At 44.6% G+C, this 23710-nt stretch overlaps 2 protein-coding genes across 3 annotated transcripts in view; one reads left to right on the forward strand and one right to left on the reverse strand.

The window, feature by feature from the left end:
* Positions 1 to 17060, forward strand: part of LOC130368629 (neuronal acetylcholine receptor subunit alpha-5-like) — a 47267-nt gene extending 30207 nt beyond the window's left edge. Inside the window, exon 6 of the mRNA XM_056572568.1 lies at positions 15128 to 17060. Coding sequence (XP_056428543.1) covers positions 15128 to 15301 — 174 coding nt within the window. The 3' untranslated portion in view covers positions 15302 to 17060. The remainder of the gene's footprint in view (positions 1 to 15127) is intronic.
* LOC130368631 (olfactory receptor 1019-like) overlaps positions 1 to 23710 on the reverse strand; it is a 51604-nt gene that overhangs the window by 17087 nt on the left and 10807 nt on the right. The gene's annotated exons all lie outside the window — the stretch shown is intronic.

The following is a 23710-nucleotide window of genomic DNA, read 5'->3' on the forward strand; positions in this document are numbered from 1 at the left end:
TCTATTGATGAGTTTTTCATCAGCTTTAAGGGGAGACTCAGCTTCTGGCAATACATCACATCCAAGCAGGCACGGTATGGCGTGAAGATGTATTAACTTTGCGAGAGTACCTCAGAGTACACTTGCAAGTTTATGGTATATGAGGGACGAGATTCCCATATTGAACCCCCAGAATGTCCCCCCACTCTGGATGTTAGCGGGAAAATCATTTGGGGCCTTTTGCACCCATTGCTAGATAAGGATTACCACCTTAACGTGGAAAACTTTTATACTAGTATCCCTCTCTTCACATCCCTCGCCGCTAGATCCGAGCTTGCTTATGGGACAGTCCGGAAGAATCAAAGAGGCCTTCTGACCTATCCCCTGCAGACTCCTATCCCCGGGGTGAGTCCCGTGCATTTTCCCATGAAAACCTGTTATTGGTCAGGTATAAGGACAAGAGGGACGTCCTTATGCTCACCAAAATTTATGGGAACGGCAGCAGCCCTGTCCTTATGCAAGGTACTTTGGGACCGGTCCTCAAGCCTGATTGTATTCTGGGGTACATTCAGTATATGGGGGGAGTTAATCTCCCTCATCAAGTCCTCAAGCCATATAATGCCATGTGGAAAACACGGCATGGTACAAAAAGTTGCCGTCTACATGGTACAGGCTGCCATGTACAACTCTTTTGTACTGTCCCAGTACACTAGCAACACAGGTACATTCCTGCAGTTCCAAGAGGAAGTTCTAAAGGCCCTAATCTTTTGTGACCACCAAAGAGCAGATCAAAGCACCTCTGGAACTGCGGTCGCCCGGATCGTCCCCGGCCAACACTTTCCAGGTGAGGTCCCCCACATTGGAAAGAAGGGACGATCAATGTGTCGCAAGAGGGGGATTCGGAAGGACACCACCACTCAATGGGACACTTGTCCCAATCATCGGGGCCTCTGCATTAAGGATTGCTTCAGGGAGTGTCACACTTCCATGGATCACTAAATTTTTAATCCTTTTCCCTAATTTTAATTCCCCAAAATTCGACTCCAATGTACCAGTCCAGAGTACATTGTTTTCAAAATTTTAAACCCAAACATGCAGCCCCCCCCCCCAAAAAAAAAAACAACAAAACCTCGTTACCATTACCTGTGATAATCTTTTTTTTTTTCCCAAAAAAATATAGGTCATGGGACACAGAGTCAACAGCATTGGGGGTTTGCAAGTTGCCTCAAATGCGCAGCACTCTTTCCACACCTGAGCGGGGTGCGCATTTGAGGTAACAGAATAGGGACGGTCACACACATCACATTCCCAGAATGATGATTAAGAGCATACGGTTTGGGGTAGGCATCATTTTTACTTTTTTGCTATACTCTGGGTCATCATTCTGGGAAAAAAATTGGCATGTCAGTAGTAAAATTGCAATTTTCATTTTCCCCAAACTATACTTCATCCATTCCTGGAAAATAAATATAGGGAACACCCGTCTGTTCCAAATGTGCACTTCACCCCTATACACCTTCCCTAGGGGTGTACTGTTTGTAATAAGCTCAAATGTGGGTCTTCCTTTCTTGTATTTTCCTCTGAATGTATGTAACTGTCAGTTAGGTCCGTAAGAAACTAATGGCCTCAAATGTGAAGAGTTCTCCCTCATGAGCTCTGTTATATTTCCAGAAAGATGAAGCAGAGTACAATTTTCAAAAGCTACCCTTCATCCATTCCTGGAAAATAAATTTAGAAAACACCCATGGATTCAAAATGTCCTCTTTACCCCTACACCCATTCCTCAAGGTGGATACGTTCTGTAATGGTGTCACATGTGGGTGTTTCATTTTTGTATTTTCCTCTGATGTATGTAACCATCAGCTACTGATATGCCATAGGCCTCAAATACAAACAGACCTTCATGACTTCTGAGCCTTGTTGCACGCCCACCCAGCATGTTATCCCATACCATAGTCAGGAGATAAAGCCCTCCAAAATTTGTAACCCAATATCTCTTATTACCCCTTGTGAAAAATTAAAAAAAAATTGGGTAAACCCAGCATTTTAGTGTAAAAAATCAAATTTTTCAATTTATAGCCCACTGTTCAAAAAAAACTGTTACCTTCCTTGAGGGGTGTAGTTTCAAAATTGTGGTTACTTGCCGGGGTTTTTAATTTTTTTATTCTACATCAGATCCTCGGCCTTTGAAGTGCAAATCACCACTTTAGGCCTCAAATCTCATTGGTGCTGTCTCACTCCTAAACCCTGTTTTGCACCCACATAGTGCTTTACCGCCATATATGGGGTATTTCCTTATTCTGGAGAAATTGGGCTACAAATTTTGTGGAGCTTTTTTTCTCGTACTACTTGTAAAACTAAAAATTTGGTTAATACCAGCAATTCAGTGTTAAAAATCAAATTTTTAACTCTTACGGCCCACTGTTTAAAAAACATGTGACTAGTAAGTACTCACTGTAAACCTTGTTACGTTCCTTGAGTGGTTTAGTTTCCAAAATGGTGTCACATGTGGGGTGTTTCTGCTGTTCTTTCACAATGAGGGCTTTGTAAACGCACATGGCCCCCGACTTCAATTTCAACAAACTTTTCACTCCAAAAGCCCAACGGTGCTCCTTCTATTCTGAGCATTGCAGTGCGCCTTCAGAGCCCTTTACATCCACATATGTTCTTTTTTTTTTCCTCAGGCAAAATTGCATTACAAATTTTGGGGGCCTTTTCCCCTATTACCCCATGTGAAAATGAAACATTTTGGGGTAACACTATCAATATAGTGCAAAAAATCAAATTTTTCACTTTTACAGCCCACTGTTCAAAAAAGCTGTGAAGTGTAAGTACTCACTGTATCCCTTGTAACGTTCCTTAAGGGGTGTGGTTTCCAAAATGGTGTCACATGTGGAGGGTTTCTGCTGTTCTGGCACCATGGGAAGTTTGTAAATGCACATGGCCCCCGACTTCAATTCCAGCAAAATTCTCTCTCTAAAAGTCCAATGGCGCTCCTTCTGTTCTGAGACCTGTAGTGCACCAGCAGAGCACTTAACATTCACATTTTAAATTTTGGGGTCCATTTTCTCCTATTACACCATGTGAAAATGAAAAAATTGGAGTAACACCATCATTTTAGTGTTAAAATAAAAATAAAAAATCAAGTTTAACGCAACCAGTCAAACACCTGTGAGTTGTTAAGGCTCACTGTACCCCTTGTTACATTCCTTGAGGGGTGTAGTTTCCCAAATAGTTGCCATGTGTTGTTTTTTTTTTTTTGCGTTTCTGGCACCCTGAGGACTTTCTAAATGCAACATTTCCCCCAAAAAATATTTCAGCAATTTCTCTGACAAAAAGCCAAATTTTGCTCCTTCTCTTCTGAGCATTGTAATGCGCCAGCAGAGCACTTTATGTCCACATATGGGGTATTTTCATACTCAGAAGAAATGGGGTTTTACATTTGGGGGGGGGGGGGCATTTTCTCTTATTACCCCTTATGAAAAAGAAAATTTTGGGTTAACACCAGTATTTTAGTATTAAAATCAAATTTTCCATTTTCACGTCAAACTTGCAAAGTTGTCAAACACCTGTGAGGTGTTAAGGCTCACTTTACCCCTTGCTACTTTCCTTGAGGGGTATAGTTTCCCAAATCGTGTGCCATGTGGAGGTTTTTTGCTTTTCTGGCACCATGAGGGCTTCCTAAATGCAACATGGCCCCCAAAAACCATGACAGCATAATTCGTTCTCCAAAATCCCACAGTTGCTTTTTCCCTCTTGAGCCATGTTGTGAGCCTGCAGAGCTCAACATATGAGGTATTTCAATATTTGAAAGAAATTGGGCTGCCAATTATGGGGGGCTTTTTCTCCTTATACCACTTATAAAAAAAAAAAATGGGGCTACAAGAACATGTTAGTGTAAAAAATGGAGATTTTGATTTTTCTCCTCCATTTTGCTGCTATTCCTGTGAAACACCTAAAGGGTTAACAAACTTTCTGAATGTCATTTTGAATACTTTGAGGCGTGCAGTTTCTATAATGGGGTCATTTATAGCGTATTTCTCACAGAAAGACCCCTCGAATCCTCTTCAAACTTAACTGGTCCCTGAAAAATTCAGATTTTTTATTTTTCGTGAAATTTTTGAAAATTGCTGCTATTCTTTGAAGCCCTCTAATGTCTTCAAAAAGTATTAACATGTCAACTTTATGATGCCAACATAAAGTAGACATATTGTATTTGTGAATCAATATATGATTTATTTGGAATGTCCATTTTCTTTACAAGCAGAGAGTTTAGAAAAATGCAAAATTTTCTAAATTTCCATGAAATTTGGGGACTTTTCACCAAGAAATAATGCAAGTAACAACAAAAATTTACCACTTTGTTAACCTCCCTGGCGGTATGATTCTGTCTGGAAATGCGTACCAAAAGCGGTACAATTTTTTTTAACTGAATTTCACATCTCCCTCCGCCCATTTCACATCTCCCCCGTCACATTCCCCTCTCCCTTGTCACATCCCCCGTCACATTCTCCCCCCTCCTTGTCACATTCTCCCCCCTCCTTGTCACATTCTTCCCCCCTTGTCACATTCTCCCCCTTCATGTTACATTCCCCTCCCCCTGTCACATCCCCCCCCTTGTCACATCCCCCCTTCATGTCACATTCCCCTCCCCCCCTGTCACATCCCCCCTTCATGTCACATTCCTCTCCCCCCCTGTCACATCCCCCCCCTGTCACATCCCCCCCAGTCACATTCCCCCCCTTGTCACATTCTCCCCCTTCATGTTACATTCCCCTCCCCCTGTCACATCCCCCCCTTGTCACATCCCCCCTTCATGTCACATTCCCCTCCCCCCCTGTCACATCCCCCCTTCATGTCACATTCCCCTCCCCCCCTGTCACATCCCCCCCTGTCACATCCCCCCCACCAGTCACATTCCCCCCTTGTCACATTCCCCCCTTGTCACATTCCCCCCCTGTCACATTCCCCCCTTTGTCACATTCTCCCCCTCCCCCCCCGTCACCTTGTCCTGCAGCAGTATACACTGGGTTGCCGGGCAGATTTCAAACCTAGTGTATTTGCTGCACAAACAAGCCCTTTCCCCTTCAGCCAATCACAGGCTTTACACCACTGCGGCCTGTGATTGGCTGAAAAGTGAAAGGTCCTAGAAGATGAATAGTGAAGAGAGGACACCCCGGACCGCACGGAGGGGAACGGCATCTGCAGGGACCGGGATTAGGTGAGCAAAAGTTTTTTTTTATTTTACTACTTCTTCCTTTTACACTTAGCTCAGTGTTTTTCTACCAGGGGGCCTCCAGCTGTTGTGAAACTACTACTCCCAGCATGCCCGGACAGCCTTTGGCTGTTCGAGCATGCTGAGAGTTGTAGTTTTGCAACAGCTGGAGGCCCCCTGGTAGGGAAACACTGACTTTTAGTATTTTTCTTTACCTGCTCTGGCCGGCCCCCGCAACGGGAGCCGACCAGAGCAGATAATCGCATGTTTTCCCGGGGGCCGCATCGCTATATCGCATTGCTTTTGCGATATATCGTGCAGCCCGGCCGGGAACTCTGCAATTCTACCCCGAGCGTGACTCGGGGTTACCGATCCTGGCAGGGAAAATTAACCCCGAGTCACGCTCGGGATTACCGCTCAGGAGGTTAAAGTAGAACAAATGTCACGAAAAAACTATCTTAGAATCAGAATAAAAGGTAAAAGCATCCCTGAGTTATTAATGCATAAAGTGACAGTGGTCAGAATTGCAAAAAAGGTCTGAGTCCTTAACGGGGTACTCCAGCCCTAAGACATCTTATTCCCTATCCAAAGTATAGGGGATAAGATGTCTGATTGCGGGGGTCCCATCACATGCCCTCCCATAGACTTGCCCGATATTTGGGCCCGTGGTCGTAAGGCTTCATACTCGGAGCCTCCAGCGCTGTGGAGAGCTCACAAAGGTGGATGCGGAATTAAAGATTGCTGGGTCCTCAGCGGCGGGACCCCACAATCAGATATCTTATCCCCTATCCTTTGGATAGGGGATAAGATGTATTAGGGCCGGAGTACCCCTTTAAGGTGAAACTAGTCCCTAAGGGGTTAAAACAGTATGGCTAAGTAACCTTCTACAAGGAGAGGACAAGGTGTATTACCACAGGACTCTCGTAGTGAACGGAGGAGGCATTAAATTAGAGAAATATGTAGTTTACGCTCTGTTCAAATCTTTCTGTTAGAAGAGTACATTGGAAGTATTTCCCAACACATATCTCAGATGGAAGCCTCCAACATATGCCACTTCATAAGCATACAATGATTTATGACAACGACTAGTGAATCCCATTGTGAAAAAAAAAATAATAAACTGATGCTGTGTAATGTTTGTTAAAAGAACACCCCCTCAGCATATGTTGAGTGCATGGGGCCTATGGACAAATTTGACATTTGTGCCAAAAGCTTTTCTGGCTCATATGCCAAAAGTAAAAAAGAAAATACACCTACACACTGTGCAGCAGGGCTGGCGCTACCATAAGGCAGATAAGGCAGCTGTCTTAGGGCATGTGGTTGGGGGTAAGGGTGCGGTGGAGAAAACTGAATCCCAATCAGATCAGAGGCTACCACCCTAAGTAAAACCAGTTCTCAGTATTGTAGAGGAACAGGGAACAAAAAATGAGCAGCGCACAGAAGAAGCCCTCTAGCTGTTTGGCTCTGCCTCATCCTTTTTCCACTGGTGGCCGCAGGATTGAGGAGGTCGAAGAACTAGGGCAGTGTAAGCTAGCTAGTCCGAAGTATAACTAGTGGGGGCCATGTAAGGGCCCACGTAGAGTCACCTTGTTAGCAAGTTCTAGCTGCCTGGCCTGGCACACAGCCTTTAGGATACACAATATTACTTACAAACCTTACAGACCCCAATAAAGTAATTAGGGTTTGTTGGGGGCCATTGGTATACAGCAGGCAGCAGATTTGCCACTGCCATATTTTTTCAGGGATTGTTTACACAGGTAGATTTTGTTTCCCGCTGCGAGTTTTAATGGGGACTGATTTTCATCAGTGGAATAAAATCCACCCAAAGATCACCTGCTGACTCGTAAAGGAAGGGCTTAATCCTCATAAAGAGATCTTTACGGCCCCGCTTAGTTTGCGGGGCGTAGATGTTAATGAGCCGGAGCTCTTGTCAGTTCATGAAGACATCAATGATCAGGCACCTCCCCATTTCTAGCTCAATAACCCGTCTGCATTCAACAGGAGCAGAAAAAAGGACCACCACCCCACTATACGGCTCAGCCGCAAGAGACCAGTGTGAGGGACCACGCCTCCACTCTCTCCTGGCTTTTACCAGAGAGGCAAGATGTGACAACCTGGTCACTTGTAAAATGAAAATGTCGGCTTCAACACGGCTGAGAAAATCAAAGGCTGCAAATCTAGCCGTATCCGACTTTATGCTGGCACAGTTAATAGATGCCAGCGTCAGCGGGTTGAGTGCCGCCATCCTGGGTGATTGAGTTAGATGGCCTCACCCCTTAAACCTTCTTCCTTTCCTTCCCTCCACCCCCATCTGAATCAGAGGAAGACCCTTTACTTCTTTTTAAACTCTGGGAAATATCCATCCCAGGATCTTTACCTCCGGCACCTGGACCTGGTGTTACCTCTCCCCCTGAGGAAACTACCCCAGAGTAAGGAGGCTCGACACCTCCTGGAGGTCACACCGCTTCCTGATCCTCGAGAGAAGGAGGGGAGATAGTATCCCCGAGGGCCTCATATCCATTCGAAAGGACGATCAGAGGGTCAGAGACTGAGTTGTTCCTTCTATGGTCTGAGGCTACAACTGAAAAGGAGGACGGCGCCGCCTTACTCTTACACTTCTTCCTCCTCTTCTTTTTCTGGCCACCATTTACTGTCTGCCCCTCCTCCTCCTCCTCATCCACAGTTTCTGATTCAGAGGTATGACTGGAGGAAGGAGCATCTTGACCTTCTTCCCTACGCAGTCTCCTTATCTCCTCGTCCAGTTTGGCCTCACCCAAAGCCTCAGAGTTATTCTGACCTCCTTCTGAGCCAGTGTCTGGAGTGGGACCCCGAGCTACCCCTGACACCTGGGCATTCTCAAGGGCCCTCTCCAACCTGCGCTTCTCCTCTCGCCTCCGCATAGAGGGGGTCTTATGTTTTTCCTTCACTGGCTTTGGTGCCCCATCTCCTCCACTGGTCCGCTCCCCCACCGGGGCAACCGTTAGGCTTTCCCCAGACGGGCCGGTCACAGCGTTAGAGAACGAGTGCGGACACCGGCTGAACGGGTGACCTAAGTCACCACACAACTTACACCGAATCTGCCCACGGGTGGCGGCCAGGTGACCCACCCCACAGCAGAGGGCGCATATCTGCTGAGTGCAGTTGGCACTAAAGTGGTTTAGGTCCCCACACCTGTGACACAGCTTCGGCTGCCCCTGGTAGAAGATCTGAATCTTGTCACGTCTCAGGAAGGTGGCCGAAGGAATGTGGGTGACCGTGTTCCCTGAACGCCTGAGACGGACGGAAAACGTCCAGGCCCCAGACCATATATTGTGCTCATCAAAGTTCTTCCGGGGGATGTCCGTCACCTCCCCGTACCTGCCCAGCCAGGTCATAATGTCATAACAAGAAAGTGACTTGTTACGGGTCAAAACGGTCACTTTCTTTACCATACTCTGGCGAGATACCGCTTTTACAGCGAAATCTCGCCATCCGGGCTTGTTTTTCACCAGCTCATAATTAGACCAGAAGAGATCTAGTCCCTCCGGCCTAACAAAGCTGACGTCAAACTCAGAGGAGCCGAAAGGGTGGATCAGGGCAAAGATGTCCCTAGCCCTGAAACCCATCTGGAAGAGAAGCTCCACCACCTTGCCCCTTTGGGGGCACGCATCTTAGCCTTTCCAGACCAAACGGGCCACATTCCTGCGACCTACCTCCTGCCCGGGTGTCTGGAGGGACCATACGGTCTCCCCATTTCTCTGTCGGAATGCTCCCAGACCATGTCTCTCCACCCAGAAAGATATGTCCATCTCCTTTCCCTCTACCTGGAGCGTCCTTTCTCCTCTCTTTAGTGCCTCCAGGAGGCGCCGTTGCAACTGACCGTCACCAGATCCAGGAGGTAAAGATCCTACTGAACCCCCAGCCGCAACGCTGGCATAACTCCTGGTGACCAAGGGGGCAGCCGGACCAGACCCTGTCCCTACGGCCCCACCTAAACCACCTGCACTGCCACAAATGTCACTATTATCCACACCACTCCTACTCCTCTCATTCACTCCACTATCACTCCTCCCATCTGCACCACTCCCACTCATTCCACTACCACCCCGCCCATTCACTCCACTACCACTCCTCCCATCTGCACCACCACCACTCCTCCCATTCAATCCACCACCACCACTCCCACTTGCTCCACTACCACTCCTCCCATCTGCACCACTGCCACCCCGCCCATTCACTCCACTACCACTCCTCCCATCTGCATCACTACCACTCCTCCTATTCACTCCATTACCCCTCCTCCCATTCACTCCACCATCACTCCCACATACACCCCTCTCATCCACAGCACTACTACTCCCATCATTCACACACCTTGTAATGACATTGCTTTTGGTTTTATTAGCAGTGTTTTTGGGATCAGCCGCTGCTTCACCCACTACCTCTGGGCTGGCCAGGACGTATTTTAGCTGGATCTCTGTCGGCGATGCTGATTCCTCCTCCATACAGGATGTCACCGCAGACGTCACATCCCGAGGCCGAGGCTGCCCCTCCAAGTGCACCTCTGCCCCTCCACCTGCCACTGACTTGCAGGGACCCCCCTCCCTCACAGGGGACATCCCTACAGCGTCCACGCCACACACTGCGCCTGATTGCACGGGCTCAGCAGAGGGTCCCGGTGCCCGGACACTCCCCCCCCTCTCAGGGGAGTTCCCCTTAAGAGCTGATAACAACGCCATGGACACCCACCATTCACCCATCCTGCTCTTCCCTACCAGCAGGATGCGTGACTGTAACACCCGCGGCCATGTTGGATGCAGCACTGTACCCCCCGTGCTGGTCCCGTTCCACAGCAGAAACGGGATCTGGCAGGGTGGGGGGCCCAGCAGTCTGAACCAATTTTTCAGGTGGCACAGACTGCTGGATAGGGGAGAAAACAAACATGACTTGCTCCTCAGCCTTTTTCTTCTTCCTGTTTTTTTTCTTCTTCTGGCTCTCCTCAGGGCCCAGGTCCTGGCCAAAACTGAAATTTTCCAGATGGGTGGGTGACTCCTGCATCACTGTGGCCCGCAGGAGCCCCCCACCGACTGGGCCGCTGTTACTGCCATCACTACTGTCGCTTTCCTCTGAGGTGGTTGGTAAGGTGACTTGGGCAGGGTTAATATATTCTGCACTTGGGGTGACAGACGTCTTAGGGGTAGACGGGGTATCACACACATCCCCCTCACTCTCATCACCCTCACTGCCGCCATCTCCTTCACCACCTTCCTCCATCTTCTCCTCTTTATCACACAGGTGTTTTTCCTCCCCCTGGCTATCCTCTTCCTCCTTCACAGGGGTCCACATGATTTTATAGTGGTCCTCGTTTTTTAATTTTTCTTTGAACATGCCCGCTCCCTCTATGATCTGCATTCGGGCTCTCACCACCTCCTGCTCCTCTGCCTTCAGCTCGCACACTCTAGCAGCAAACTTAGCCCTCATAGCCTTGGCAGAGTTATCTGTCTGGTAGCGGGCAAACTTCAGATCCTCCCTTAACACTTTCAGCTTCTTTCCCAGCTGCTCATATTCCACCAGCTTGCTGCCTGCATGCGGGATCCAAACGTGGCAAGCGACTCCCTGGGTCCCTTCACCCCCCATTACTGGGGTTCTGTAACATTAGAAACAGTCCCTGATGACACAACAGTTATCTTCCTACCGTATGCCTTGCGGTTTCCAGCGATGGACGGGGGAGTGGGCTCCACATTACTGCGGAGCCGGCTGGATCTTCTGACCCCGTCCTGGGAATCGGCCGTAACTCTCTTACTCCCACCCCACGCCGGCCTAGTACGGGAGGTGGAAGGCCGTGGGTCCATAGCAGGAGCCTCTTCCCAGGAGTCTGCCACCCTCCTGGGGAAAAGGTTGCTGGAAAAACTGCTTCTCTCCTCTCTCTCTGAACAACTCTGGAAGTGAGACACACCCAACAGCTGCTGTGTTCCACAGGAAGTGCTCTCTGCTGACACCTCTGTCCGTGTCAGGAACTGTCCAGAGCAGCATAGGTTTGCTATAGGGATTTTCTCCTGCTCTGGACAGTTCCTGATATGGACATCAGGTGTCAGCAGAGAGCACTGTGGACAACACAAAAAAGAAATTCAAAAAATAAAGATTTTCCTCTGTAGCAAACAGCTGCTAAAAAGTACTGAAAGGATTAAGATTTTTTAATAGAAGTAATTTACAAATCTGTTTAACTTTCTGGCACCAGTTCATTTAAGACATTTTTTTTTCCACCGGAGTACCCCTTTAAGTTGACTTTTGCTGAAGCTGACTTTTGCTTTAGCTGAAGTTAAACTGGATTTTGATGGACTAATTAATGGTTACTGGGAATTTAAGACTCTAGACTTCGATTTATCTAATGGGGTTTCATTTTAAGTGTGCACCACTGAGATTCACACAGGGGCAGTCTGTGGCAACAAGAAAAGTAGGAGCAGTTGTATCTTGTTGTGTCTCTCCACTGACTGTTAGGATTTATTCCCTATCCCAGAGGTGTAGAGTGGCAACAAGGATGACTTCTCTGATTGGCTGCAGAGAACATATGACTGACTGACTATTGGGGATTTTCTTCCCTATCCCAGTGGGGTAGGGCGGCAACAAGGTTGACTTTCCTGATTGGCTGCAGGAGACGTGTGGCTAGTCATCAGCTCTTTAAGTTGAAAACAGTTAACCCTTGCACAGCAGTTAAAGTGATAGTATGCTGATAACACTGAAAAACACAATAAAATACATTTTTATATCACAACTACGTTAGGACTCAGACTATATAGACACAGGCACATTGGGGAACTCCAACCACCCAAACAGAGTTCAAGTTGCAAAGATTTTACTGCTGTGGGACACAATACTCTTATCTTGCATTTTTAGTAATTGTGAATCTTCTAGCGTCGAACCTGTCTGAACTGTGTATTTGGTAACCCTTTCTAGTTTTCTGACCCTATATTGATGTGACCTCCTGGACTGACCCTTGGATTGATCACTGTTAACCTTTTGCTGCTTATTGTTTATTCTCCTGCCTATCATATATGTCCCTATGAGCCTCCCCGGTATGGACCTAGCTGGGTTGATCATGTTACTGCCTCCCGGGCCGTGTCTTAGTTTGCAGCCATCTGGCCAGAGTCAAGTTGTGTTTTGCTGCTAGTTTTTGGTCTAGGCTGACATACAGGATCAGACACCCCATTGTATTTTAACAGTCTATGGAAAGCTGTACTAAAAGATCTATTATGGCAGCCACGGAAGCTTACAGAAGACCCCGGACTGCCTTGATTGTCTTACAGGGTTGCTGTCTGGAGCCTTGACAGAACCAGCCCCTGCCAGTTAACTCCCTAGATACCATGATTGCTTTTGACTTTGACATCTAATGTGGTTTAATGACCAGCATCAGAGTTATCTCTAATTCTAGTCATTGACATCAGGTTTGAGCTGCAAATAGAAGATGGCATGTGACAAGGATGAAGTAGGCTCAGCTCCTGAACATGCTCCATAATTGTTTCCCTACATTATAATGTACCTATACAGTGATCCCTCAACTTACAATGGCCTCAACATACAATAGTTTCAACATACAATGGTCTTTTCTGGCCCATTGTAACTTGAAACCAGACTCAACATACATTGCTATGGAATCTGCGAAACGTGTCAATGGCTGGAAGAACTGACCAATCAGAATGGGTATTTCACTGGTAAAACCTGTGTATTCCTAAAGTGCATGCACTGACTGGTGTCTGGTAGCGCCCCCTACAGTACAGGGAGGTATTACATGTTCTGTACTCTTTACCTGTGCCAGAGTTAGCTGCTCCTTTGGGCATCAGGTGAGAGCAGTTCCATTTTCCTTTTTTTAGGACACTGCGTGTTCTGTACAGGACCCTGAAGAAGCTTCTGTCCTCTACATAGACCAGTGTTTCCCAAAGAGGTTGCCTCCAGCTGTTGCAAAACTACAACTCCCAGCATGCCTGGACAGCCAAGGGCTGTCCGGGCATGCTGGGAGTTGTAGTTTGCAACAGCTGGAGGCACCTTGGTTGGGAAACACTGAAATAGACAGTGATTTGCAGCTCCCAGCAGATCTTTCTTACTTTTATGTGTAAGCATTTGCTTTATCTGTATTTGTTATCTACTTATTTATCTTTAATCCTCACTTTTTCCTATTTTTGGATGACATTTTGGTGGCTTCAGAACCAATTACCAGGTTTCCATAGAGTTATGGTCTCAACATGCGATGGTTTCAACATGCAATGGTCATCCCAGAACCAATTAATATTGTAACTTGAGGGACCACTGTACATTACTCCTATTCTAGTGCCTCCTTTCCATGTTTCTATCTTAAAGGGGTATTCCAGGAAAAAACTTTTTTTTATATATCAACTGGCTCCAGAAAGTTAAACAGATTTGTAAATTACTTCTATTAAAAAATCTTAATCCTTTCAGTACTTATGAGCTTCTTTTCTGTCTAAATCCTCTCTGATAACACGTGTCTCCGGAACCGCCCAGTTTAGAAGCAAATCCCCATAGCAAACCTCTTCTAAACTGGGCGTTTCCCGAGACACGTGTCATCAGAGAGGATTTAGACAGAAAAGAACAACCTTAAAGGGGTACGCCGGTGAAAACCTTTTTTCTTTTAAATCAACTGGTGGCAGAAAGTTAAACATATTTGTAAATTACTTCTATTAAAAAATCTTAATCCAGTACTTATTAGCTGCTGAATGCTACAGAGGAAATTCCTTTCTTTTTTGAACACTGATGACATCACGAGCGCAGTGCTCTCTGCTGACATCTCTGTCCATTTTAGCAACCATGCATAGCAGAAGTATGCTAAGGGCAGCATGGTGGCTCAGTGGTTAGCACTGCTGCCTTGCAGTGCTGGGGACTTGGGTTCAAATCCCACTAAAGACAACAATAGATAAAGCATTATTATTATTATAATAACGTCAGCAGAGAGAACTGTGCTCGTGATGTCATCAGAGAGCATTCCAAAAAGAAAAGAATTTCCTCTGTAGTATTCAGCAACTTATAAGTACAGGAAGGATTAAGATTTTTTAATAGAAGTCATTTATAAATATGTTTAACTTTCTGCCACCAGTTGATTTAAAAGAAAAAAGGTTTTCACCGGAGTACCCCTTTAACTTCAGAAGCTCATAAGTACTGAAAGAATTAAGATTTTTTAATAGTAAGTAATTTACAAATCTGTTTAACTTTCTTGAGCCAGTTGATATATATAAAAAAGTTTTTTTCCTGGAATACCCCTTTAAGGTGTGTGGAGAGGAGGAACACTGGGTTCACTTAGTCTATGTTGAAGGTAAATTTGTCCATGTAGGTTATTTTTGTGATAACTGAACATGGTGGTGACATGTTTTTATTATTAGCTTTTTGCTTATATGTAATCTATCATTAGGAAAGAATTTCTTTGCAAAATGGCATTCAATGCGGCATGCCACAATTTCTTGGTTGTGATGGGTCACTAGTATACCAAGGTATGCCACCAGTTTCATATAGTACAGAACAGTATGGGTACTCAACCATTGGGCATTGAATTAATGATCTGTACAGTGTGGATCTATAATATGCAGGGTAAATTCACACCGGACTGATTTGTTGCAGATTTTTTACACAAATTTGCATGGTAAAGCTGCAGAATATCACAGTAGCCGTTGACTTCTGAAAACTCCTCTACACAAATCAGAAATATCCCTGATAGAAAGTGTGGACTTAAATATCTGTAGTATATCCATTCGTGTGAATGAGGAAGATCAAATCTGTAACAAAATCTGTGTGGATTTGCTGCAGATTTGTACACAGCAAATCAGACCCATGTGCATTTACCCTTACAGTTCACTTGTCGTAAAGTAGTCTTAAATTCTGGTTTATTATCACTAATTATCGTTAATATTGTGTAACTGTTTACTAAAAAAAGTAACTTTGTTCACTTTGCAGGTTGTTGAAGACTGGAAGTTTGTTGCTCGGGTTCTGGACCGAATGTTTTTATGGACATTTCTTCTAGTTTCAGTTCTTGGATCCATATTTCTATTCATCCCTGTTATACACAAGTGGGCAAATATAATCGTGCCTATCCATATTGGGAATATGCATGGGGACAGGACTACATAGACTATTTCATTTTAAAAGTCCTAAAATATTTAATGCATATATATATATATATCTATATATATATATATATATATTTGCTGCTGTAATGTATATTTTGACAATGAATGCTTTGACAGAACATATTTTTATTTCGATAGCTTGAATATTTAAATAAAAAAAAATAAAAACCAATGAAAATTTTGATCCAGTTTTTTAAATATTTGTACTTTAATTTTATTCGTCAAAAACAGGTAAAGGGGTTATCAGGTGATAACTTTTTTTTTTTTTTTTTAAGCCCAGTTTTGGTTATACAATAAAAAAGCTTATACACTCTGCTCCGGTATCAGGGTGTCCTGTCTGTGGCAGCTGACACTTCGCTTCTCAGAGCTGCAGATAATAGCGCCTGTAGCTGACATAGCTTACAATGCCGCTCCACCAATCACTGGCTGAGACAGGACACCACTGCGGGCAGTGATTGGCAAAGCAGCACTGCGAGCTATGTCAGCTTCAGATGCTACTATCTAGTTAAAAAAAATGTTTAATACATTTTGGTAATGTTTAAAGGGACACTGGCCCTGATTTACTATTGTAAACCTGACCTGTTTTGTCGATTATGCACCAGAATTTGGCACATTGTCTGCGCCAGAATTTGCGGGAAAAAAAACCAACTAACTCTCCATTTTACAGAGTACACCTAAAATAGGGGCGTGGCCCTAATCAAAAGGGGCGTGCCCCATCATTTTCGAAAAATCCCAACATATTTACTTAGGTTTCCACAAAAAATTTGGTGGATTTAAACTCTGGAAAACTGTATAAAGAAAGCAAAACATAGGATAAAGTGCAAAATGTAAGGAAACACTAGCAAATACCGTGAAAAAAGTATATTTTGGGGAAAAAACTCACAAAGAAAACTACACAACACTCTTAGTAAATCAGGGCCGCTATCCTTCACCACTGAGCGTATGTTCACACGGCGGAATGTCCGTGCAGAATTTTGCTGGAATATTCTGCATGGACATTCTGCTGCAGCAGTCCCATTGATTTTAAAGGGATTTTGCTGTACTGTGCACACAGTGTAATTTCCACTGCAGATGTTTCTATCATGGAAATCCCGAGTTCGCCATCCAAAGAAAGAATAGTCATGTCTATTTGTGGTGGCCTGGTACAGGAGTTGTACCCTGTACCCTAGCTGCCCTGTCAGGCAGCCTCCCTGCAGTGTCCCCTGGGCCCCCTGCACCTGTTCCCCTTGTATAGTTATCTTTATGCTGTGTATTGTATATAAAAGTATTATGTCTTTAAGAACCATTGACATGTGATTAACCAGTGTCATGTGATTGTAACCCAGTGAGGTATCAGTGACCATGTGACTTTAGGGTGACCTATGGGACCCCTCCTAGTCTACACCATATAAGACCTGGGAGGAGCTAGCTCGCTCTCTTGATTTCCAGTTAAGTCTTTGCTGAGGTCCAGTGCAGTCAAGTCCTAAGAGTGTGTCTGGAGTCCAGAAGAGGCATCAAGTCAACCAGTCAGCCACAAGTCTACAAGTCCATAACTCCCAGGTGCCAGTAAGAGCCTGGTAAGTAACAAATGTGGTATAGTCAGTCTCAGTCAAGTCAGTCAAAGTAAACCTGTCTTCAGTCAGCGTGGCCTGCATCAAAATTGTCCCAGTCCACTGTAAGTCCCAGCAAGCCCTAAGGTCTCTGAAGTCACTGGTCACCACCGTGGGCCTGGCTAAGATGTATAGACTATTCCACCTGTCTAAATCAGTAAAGCTACCGTTGTTCCGTACCTTGGCATCAGAGTCATTATTGCCCCCGGTGTCTAGCCCAGGATCCAGCGGTACACCTTCGGGTGGTATTGAGGATAAACCACGTCCTGCATCACGAACACAAGGGGCTAAAGCCATCTGCCCCTAGGGCATTTCCATTTGCCCACATCACACCCTCAACCACATATTTTTTCTGCAGACTTCGCTCAGAAATGCATTGCTGTCTATGAAACGGCACATTTCGAGAACAGTCCGGAACTTTCAAATGTGCGGAAAGTACACCCATGATTTCTGGGCAGACATTCCACACATTTTACAACCGTGTGAACATATCCTATCAGTGGCAAGTTGTGGCATTGGGGAAGTGTCTTGAAAGTGGTCTGCTCAATTTCTCTTTACTAAGCTTTATTGGCAGGTGTCAAACTATTTGTATAAACGAGAGACCTGTCAATTAAATTGAGCTGGGAGAGGCCAGGGAGACTGCCTCCCAGACATTCCCTAGTCACCTGACTGAGCATTAACCACTTAAGGACACAGGCCGTACAGGTAGGCCCAACTCCCAGCATGCCCTTTGGTGGTCTGTGCATGCTGGAGGTTGTAGTTATGCAACAGCTGGAGGCACATTTTTTCTATGAAAAAGTGTGCATCCAGCTGTTGCATAACTACAACTCCCAGCATGCATGAACAGTCGAAGGGCATGTTGGGAGTTGTAGCAGTGTGCCTCCAGCTGTTGCAAAACTACAACTCTAAGCATGCCCTTCTGCTGTCAATGCATGCTGAGAGTTGCAGTTTTGCAACAGCTTAAGGCACACGTTGTGAAACAGAGTTTGCATCCTTACTCAGTGTTTTGCAATCAGTGTGCCTCCAGCTGTTGCAAAAGTACAACTCCCAGCATGCATGAGACCGTACATGCTGGGAGTTCTAGTTTTGCAACAGCTGGAGGCAAACTGGTTGTAAAACACTGAGTTAAGTAACAAACTCTCAGTGTTTTGCAACCAATGTGCCTCCAGCTGTTGCATAACTACAACTCCCAGCATGTATGATCTGTGAGTGCATACTGGGAGTTGTAGTTTTGCAACAGCTGAAGGTTTACATGCTGGTGTTGCCCCATATTTTAATCTTCACAAGCGGTAAAAGGAGAAAAAAAAGTCCTCCAAAACTTGTAATGCAATTTCTGAGTAAGGAAATACCCCATATGTGGACACAAAGTGCTCTGCGGGCACACAACATCGCTCAGGAGTGAGAGAGCACCATGGACATTTGAGGTCTAAATTGGTGATTTGCACAGGGGTGGCTGATTTTACAGTGGTTCTGACATAAACACAAAACAAATACCCATATGTGACCCCATTTTGGAAACTACACACCTCACGGAACTTAACAAGGGTATAGTGAGCCTTTCATTAAAGTTGGAAGTGAAAATGAAAAAAATATATATTTTCACAAAAATGCTGGTGTTACTCTACATTTTTCATTTTCACGAGGGAAAATAGGAAAAAATCCCCCCAAAATTTGTAACCCCATTTGAAAATACCCCATATGTGGATGTAAAGTGCTCTGCAGGTGAACTACAATGCTAAGAAGAGAAGGAGCACCATTGGTCCTTTGGAGGGAGAATGTGTCCAAAATTGAAGGCCATGTGTGTTTACAAAGCCCCCATGGTGCCAGAACAGTGGACCCCCCACATGTGGCCCCAATTTGGAAACTACATTCTTCACGGAATGTAATAAGGGGCACAGTGAGCATTTACACCCCAGAGGTGTCTGACAGATTTTTGGAACAGTCGTCCATGAAAATGAAAAATTTTATTTTTCATTTGCACAGCCCACTGTTCCAAAGATCTGTCAAACGCCAGTGGGGTGTAAATGCTCACTGCCCCCCTTATTAAATTCTGGGAGGGGTTTAGTTTCCAAAATGGTGTCACATGTGGGGAGGACCACTGTTCTGGCACCACGGGGGGCTTTGTGAACACACATGGTCCCCGACTTATATTCCAACCAAATTCTCTCTCCAAAAGCTCAATGGTGCCCCTTCTCTTCTGAGCATTGTAGTTTGCCCCCAGAGCACTTGATGTCCACACATGGGGTATTTCCATACTCAGAAGAGATGGGGTTACAAATTTTGGGGGGCTTTTTCTCCTATTACCCCTTGTGAAAATGAAAAATTTGGGGTAACACCAGCATTTTAGTGGAAAAAAATTATTTACACATCCAACTTTAATGATAAGTCATCAAACAACTGTGGGGTGTTAAGGCTCACTGTACCCCTTGTTAGGTTCCTTGATGGGGATAGTTTCTAAATAGTATGCCATGTTGTTTTTTTCTTTTCTTTTTTTTTTTGCTGTTCTGGGGCTTCCTAAATGTGACATGCCCCCCAAAACCCATTTCAGAAAAACTCACTCTCCCAAATCCCATTGTCGCTCCTTCCCTTCTGAGCCCTCTAGTGCACCCGCAGAACACTTCACATGCACATATGAGGTATTTCCTTACTCAAGAGAAATTGGGTTACAAATTTTGAGAGGATTTTTTTTCCTTTTACCCCTTGTAAAAATTCAAAAACTGGGTCTACAAGAACATGCGAGTGTAATAAATTAAGATTTTAAATTTTCTCCTTCACTTTGCGCTATTCCTGTGAAACACCTAAAGGGTTAACACACTTTATGAATGTCATTTTGTATACTTTGGGGGGGGGTTCAGTTTTTATACTGGAATCATTTATGGTGTATTTCTAATATTAAGGCCCTTCAAATCCACTTCAAAACTGAACTGGTCCCTGAAAAACTCCGATTTTGAAAATTTTGTGAAAAATTGGAAAATTGCTGCTGAACTCTGATGTCTTCCAAAAGTAAAAACATGTCACCTTTATGATGCAAACATAAAGTAGACATATTGGGGGACATTTACTAATCTAGTCTATTCTGGGTATGCTTATAGACCAGCGTATGTGGTAGTCTCCTGTCTATTGTGCTCCTAATTTATCAAAGGTCTCACAGCCCTTGATAAATTCTGTGCTCAGACTTCAGGGTCTACAGCTTAAACTGCATTTAGACCTGCTCCAACATGGTCTGACATTTCAGCGTATTTTGGGCAGATGCGACTTGTCGCACAAAAGTCGCACTTGATAAATTCAGCACCAATGCATTTTCCAATGCATTTCCGTCTAAAATAGACTTGCATGCATCATGTTCTAAAAATCCTCTACAGCAAAAGTTGCAGAAAAGTCGCACATATTTAGACTGCGACTTTCTGTGCGACAAATTTAGACAGGAAAAACCAGTCTAAATCCTTTGATAAATTTCCCCCATTGTATATGTGAATCACTATATAATTAATTTGGAATGTCTATTTTCCTTACAAGCAGAGTAAAGGAAATTTACCTCTATGTTAAAGTAGAATATGTCACGAAAAAACAATCTCGGAATCAAATTCATAAGTAAAATAAGTAAGATAAGTAAAAGCATCCCAGAGTTATTAATGCTTAAAGTGACAGTGATCAGATGTGCAAAAAATGCTCTGGTCCTTAAGGTCATAATGGGCTGTGTCCTTAAGGGGTTAAACTATGGTAGAATTTATAATCTTTGTTGAAATACACATTATATGTACACTGGGTTTATGCTTGTTGGCAAATGTTAACATTTTTACTAGTGAGGACTTTTGGTGAATCTTAAAGGGGTACTCCAGTGTGATACAAATTTTTTTTTTCTTAAATCAACTGGTGCCAGAAAGTTAAACAGATTTGTAAATTACTTCTTAATCCTTCCAGTACTTATCAGCTGCTGTATGTTCCAGAGGAAGCTCTTTTCTTTTGAAATCTCTTTTCTGTCTGACCACAGTGCTCTCTGCTGACACCTCTGTCCATGTCAGGAACTGTCCAATGAATATCTCCATAGCAAGGTAAATGAGCAATAAGGCTCCTTTATACAGCCACTATGTTCTGCTCTATAAGGGCTCGTTCACATTATTGTCAGTCCCCGTTAATTCATGCCCTTTCTAAAATCTGTTCAAGCCTTTTGAAAACAGCTGTATATAGATCACATTGATGTCAATAGAATTATTTTACAGTCCTTTGTCACCCGTTCATATGGTTCCTATTCCATTATTTTTAGCGGAGAAAAGATGTTGCATGCAGTATTTTTTTTTTCCGTCAAAAATGATGGATTAGAAATGAATATTTGAAATGCAACATTGAAGTCTATGACAAATGGATGAGCCTGTAATGTCATTCACTTGCATCCATTTTTGCCAATCGGTTTTTGATCCGTTATTATAGAGGTGTGAGCAACCAAGAACTATATTATATAGTATCTTTGTATATGTTGAACTAGAACAAGCCATGTGATGAGCCTCAACCAAGCAAGTATAGCCAGGCTATAAGCCTAAGGCTTATGTTTACACATCATTCTTTGAGTCTCATTGTGAGCCATAAACAGCTGAAAAAATAAACTAAAAGCAAAAAAGTAAAAAAATAAATAAATAAATAACTGTGTGTGAACATGGCCTAGTTGTCTTATACCTGAAAGTATCCTCAGACATACAAGTCCACCAGATAACACGCTAACTGATTTACAGACTAGCTCAAGAGAAAATGTATGTAGCATACAAGTAACTGTAAAAATCATTACAGCTAAAGGGGTACTCCGCCCCTGGATCCCCCACCGCAATCTCCGGGGGGTACCTCAATGTTCTGAACTTTTTTGTTCAGAAAGCTGGGTTTGGGCGGCCGTGATTGTGACTCATGACATCACGCCCCCTCCATTCATGTCTATGGGTGGAGGTGTGACAACCACCACAGCCACCCCCCCTCAGCGGCTGGACCCCCGCGATCAGACATCTTATCCTCTATCCTTTGGATACGGGATAAGATGTTCAGGGGTTGAGTACAGCTTCAAAAAGATTTTATCAAATTTGAGGTGGAGTGTCTTTGTACTGTAGCATGCTTAGATGTCTTTCTGTGCAATGACTGAAAAGATGTTTGCTTCATGTTTCTACTTCATTTGCTTTGCCTGTGTTTGACCCCGGCTTGAATGACTATGAACCTGTGTTGCCCACCTTAACCTATTTGTTTTCTTTTTAAAATGCATGAAAGCTGCGGGGACAAGACCTAGGCCAGTATCCCAAATGGTCTTAGCCTGACTCCTTGGTGTGTCTCTTGGCTTGCTAGCCCAACCACCACCCAAGCCAGGACCACTTCCAGACATAGTGACTGTTAAAAGGTAAAAAAAAAACAGGAGGCCCTGAATTTTTGTTTTGTATCACTAGATGGCACTGTTACCGGATATTTTACATGCAATGTCAGTTATTGCCATGTTATTTTCTTATAAGAATATACTGTACTTGCTGGATTAAAACCTATTCATTTACTTTAATTACCAGTAAGAAATATATATATATACTGTTCTGTTGTTGAACCATCTGTTACTAATTCAATTTATTAGTAAACCCAGAACATAACAATAATTTTTGCATGTACTGCACAGCTATTTTTTGTTTGTGGTCATGGCTCGAAGAGCCTATAGTGGGCCTATACAAACTGTATAATACTGACCGTACTTACCGACCTGGAAACAGGAGACCATCCAGAGGACCTAAGAGGGAAAACTAGCGGATGAGGTGTGCCCAATTACTGCGACCTTGGGTACGCCTGATAGAGGGCATACCCTGGTGAGAATTATGAGAATGAGGGAGGGCTGGGTGGGTGACGCCAACGTAACACACGCCCCCAGATGTGGGAGAGGGGTGGTTATATACCCCATGCCACTCCCACAAATAAAGCCAATTGGGCTTAACACTTGTGGTCATGGCTCGAAGAGCCTAGAGTGGGACCTATACAAACTGTATAATACTGACCGTACTTACCGACCTGGAAACAGGAGACCATCCAGAGGACCTAAGAGGGAAAACTAGCGGATGAGGTGTGCCCAATTACCGCGACCATGGGTACGCCTGATAGAGGGTAAAGAGTCGGAGGTAGGGTACAACTAAGTTTTATGGAATTTACAGAGCTAACACTTTAAATACCCCCGCCATCTCGGTGGACGGGTCAGGGATGTAGCGCTCGAAGCAGCCAGAATTCCAGCGCCCCAACTTCTTGATGATATGTGCAGGGGCATTGTGTTTAGATGCTGCAGAGGCTGCTCCGATCCTAAATGAGTGACCTGAAATACATTTAGGCTCGTGTCCCAGGATTCTGACAAGGGACCGCATGTGTTTGGTGAACTGGGAAGAGGAGAGTGCTGACCCATTGACCGGCAGAAGAGGGCTGTCCGCTGGCCGTCCAGGGAACGTGGAAAGGAGTTGTGTGAGGGCCAGAACCGGACACCATTGGTGAAAAGTAGGAAAATAGCGTATGGTGGCTCCCCATCTACAGGTTTTGGTGGAAGACAGAGCGAGTGCAAACCCTGCCCCATGCGGTGATAGTTGGCTCAGGAGAGGACCCTGTGACCTTCGACCGCAGCGTGTCTGAGTCTGGGACCAAACGGGTGAGTGTCTAGGAGTGAGGACATGGATCGGAAAAGGTCGCCAGTGACTGGTGCACGGGAGGGTGGCTTGGGACGTGACAGGACAAGGATGCCCTTGAGTGCCGCCTTAATAGGGTTAGTGGATAGTAGAGAAAGTGCATCGGGATGTGAGAGGGATCTATGGTGTTGTAACCCTGCTAAGTGA

Source organism: Hyla sarda, chromosome 4 (genome assembly GCF_029499605.1).
Source record: "Hyla sarda isolate aHylSar1 chromosome 4, aHylSar1.hap1, whole genome shotgun sequence".
In the NCBI taxonomy this organism is placed as follows: domain Eukaryota; kingdom Metazoa; phylum Chordata; class Amphibia; order Anura; family Hylidae; genus Hyla; species Hyla sarda.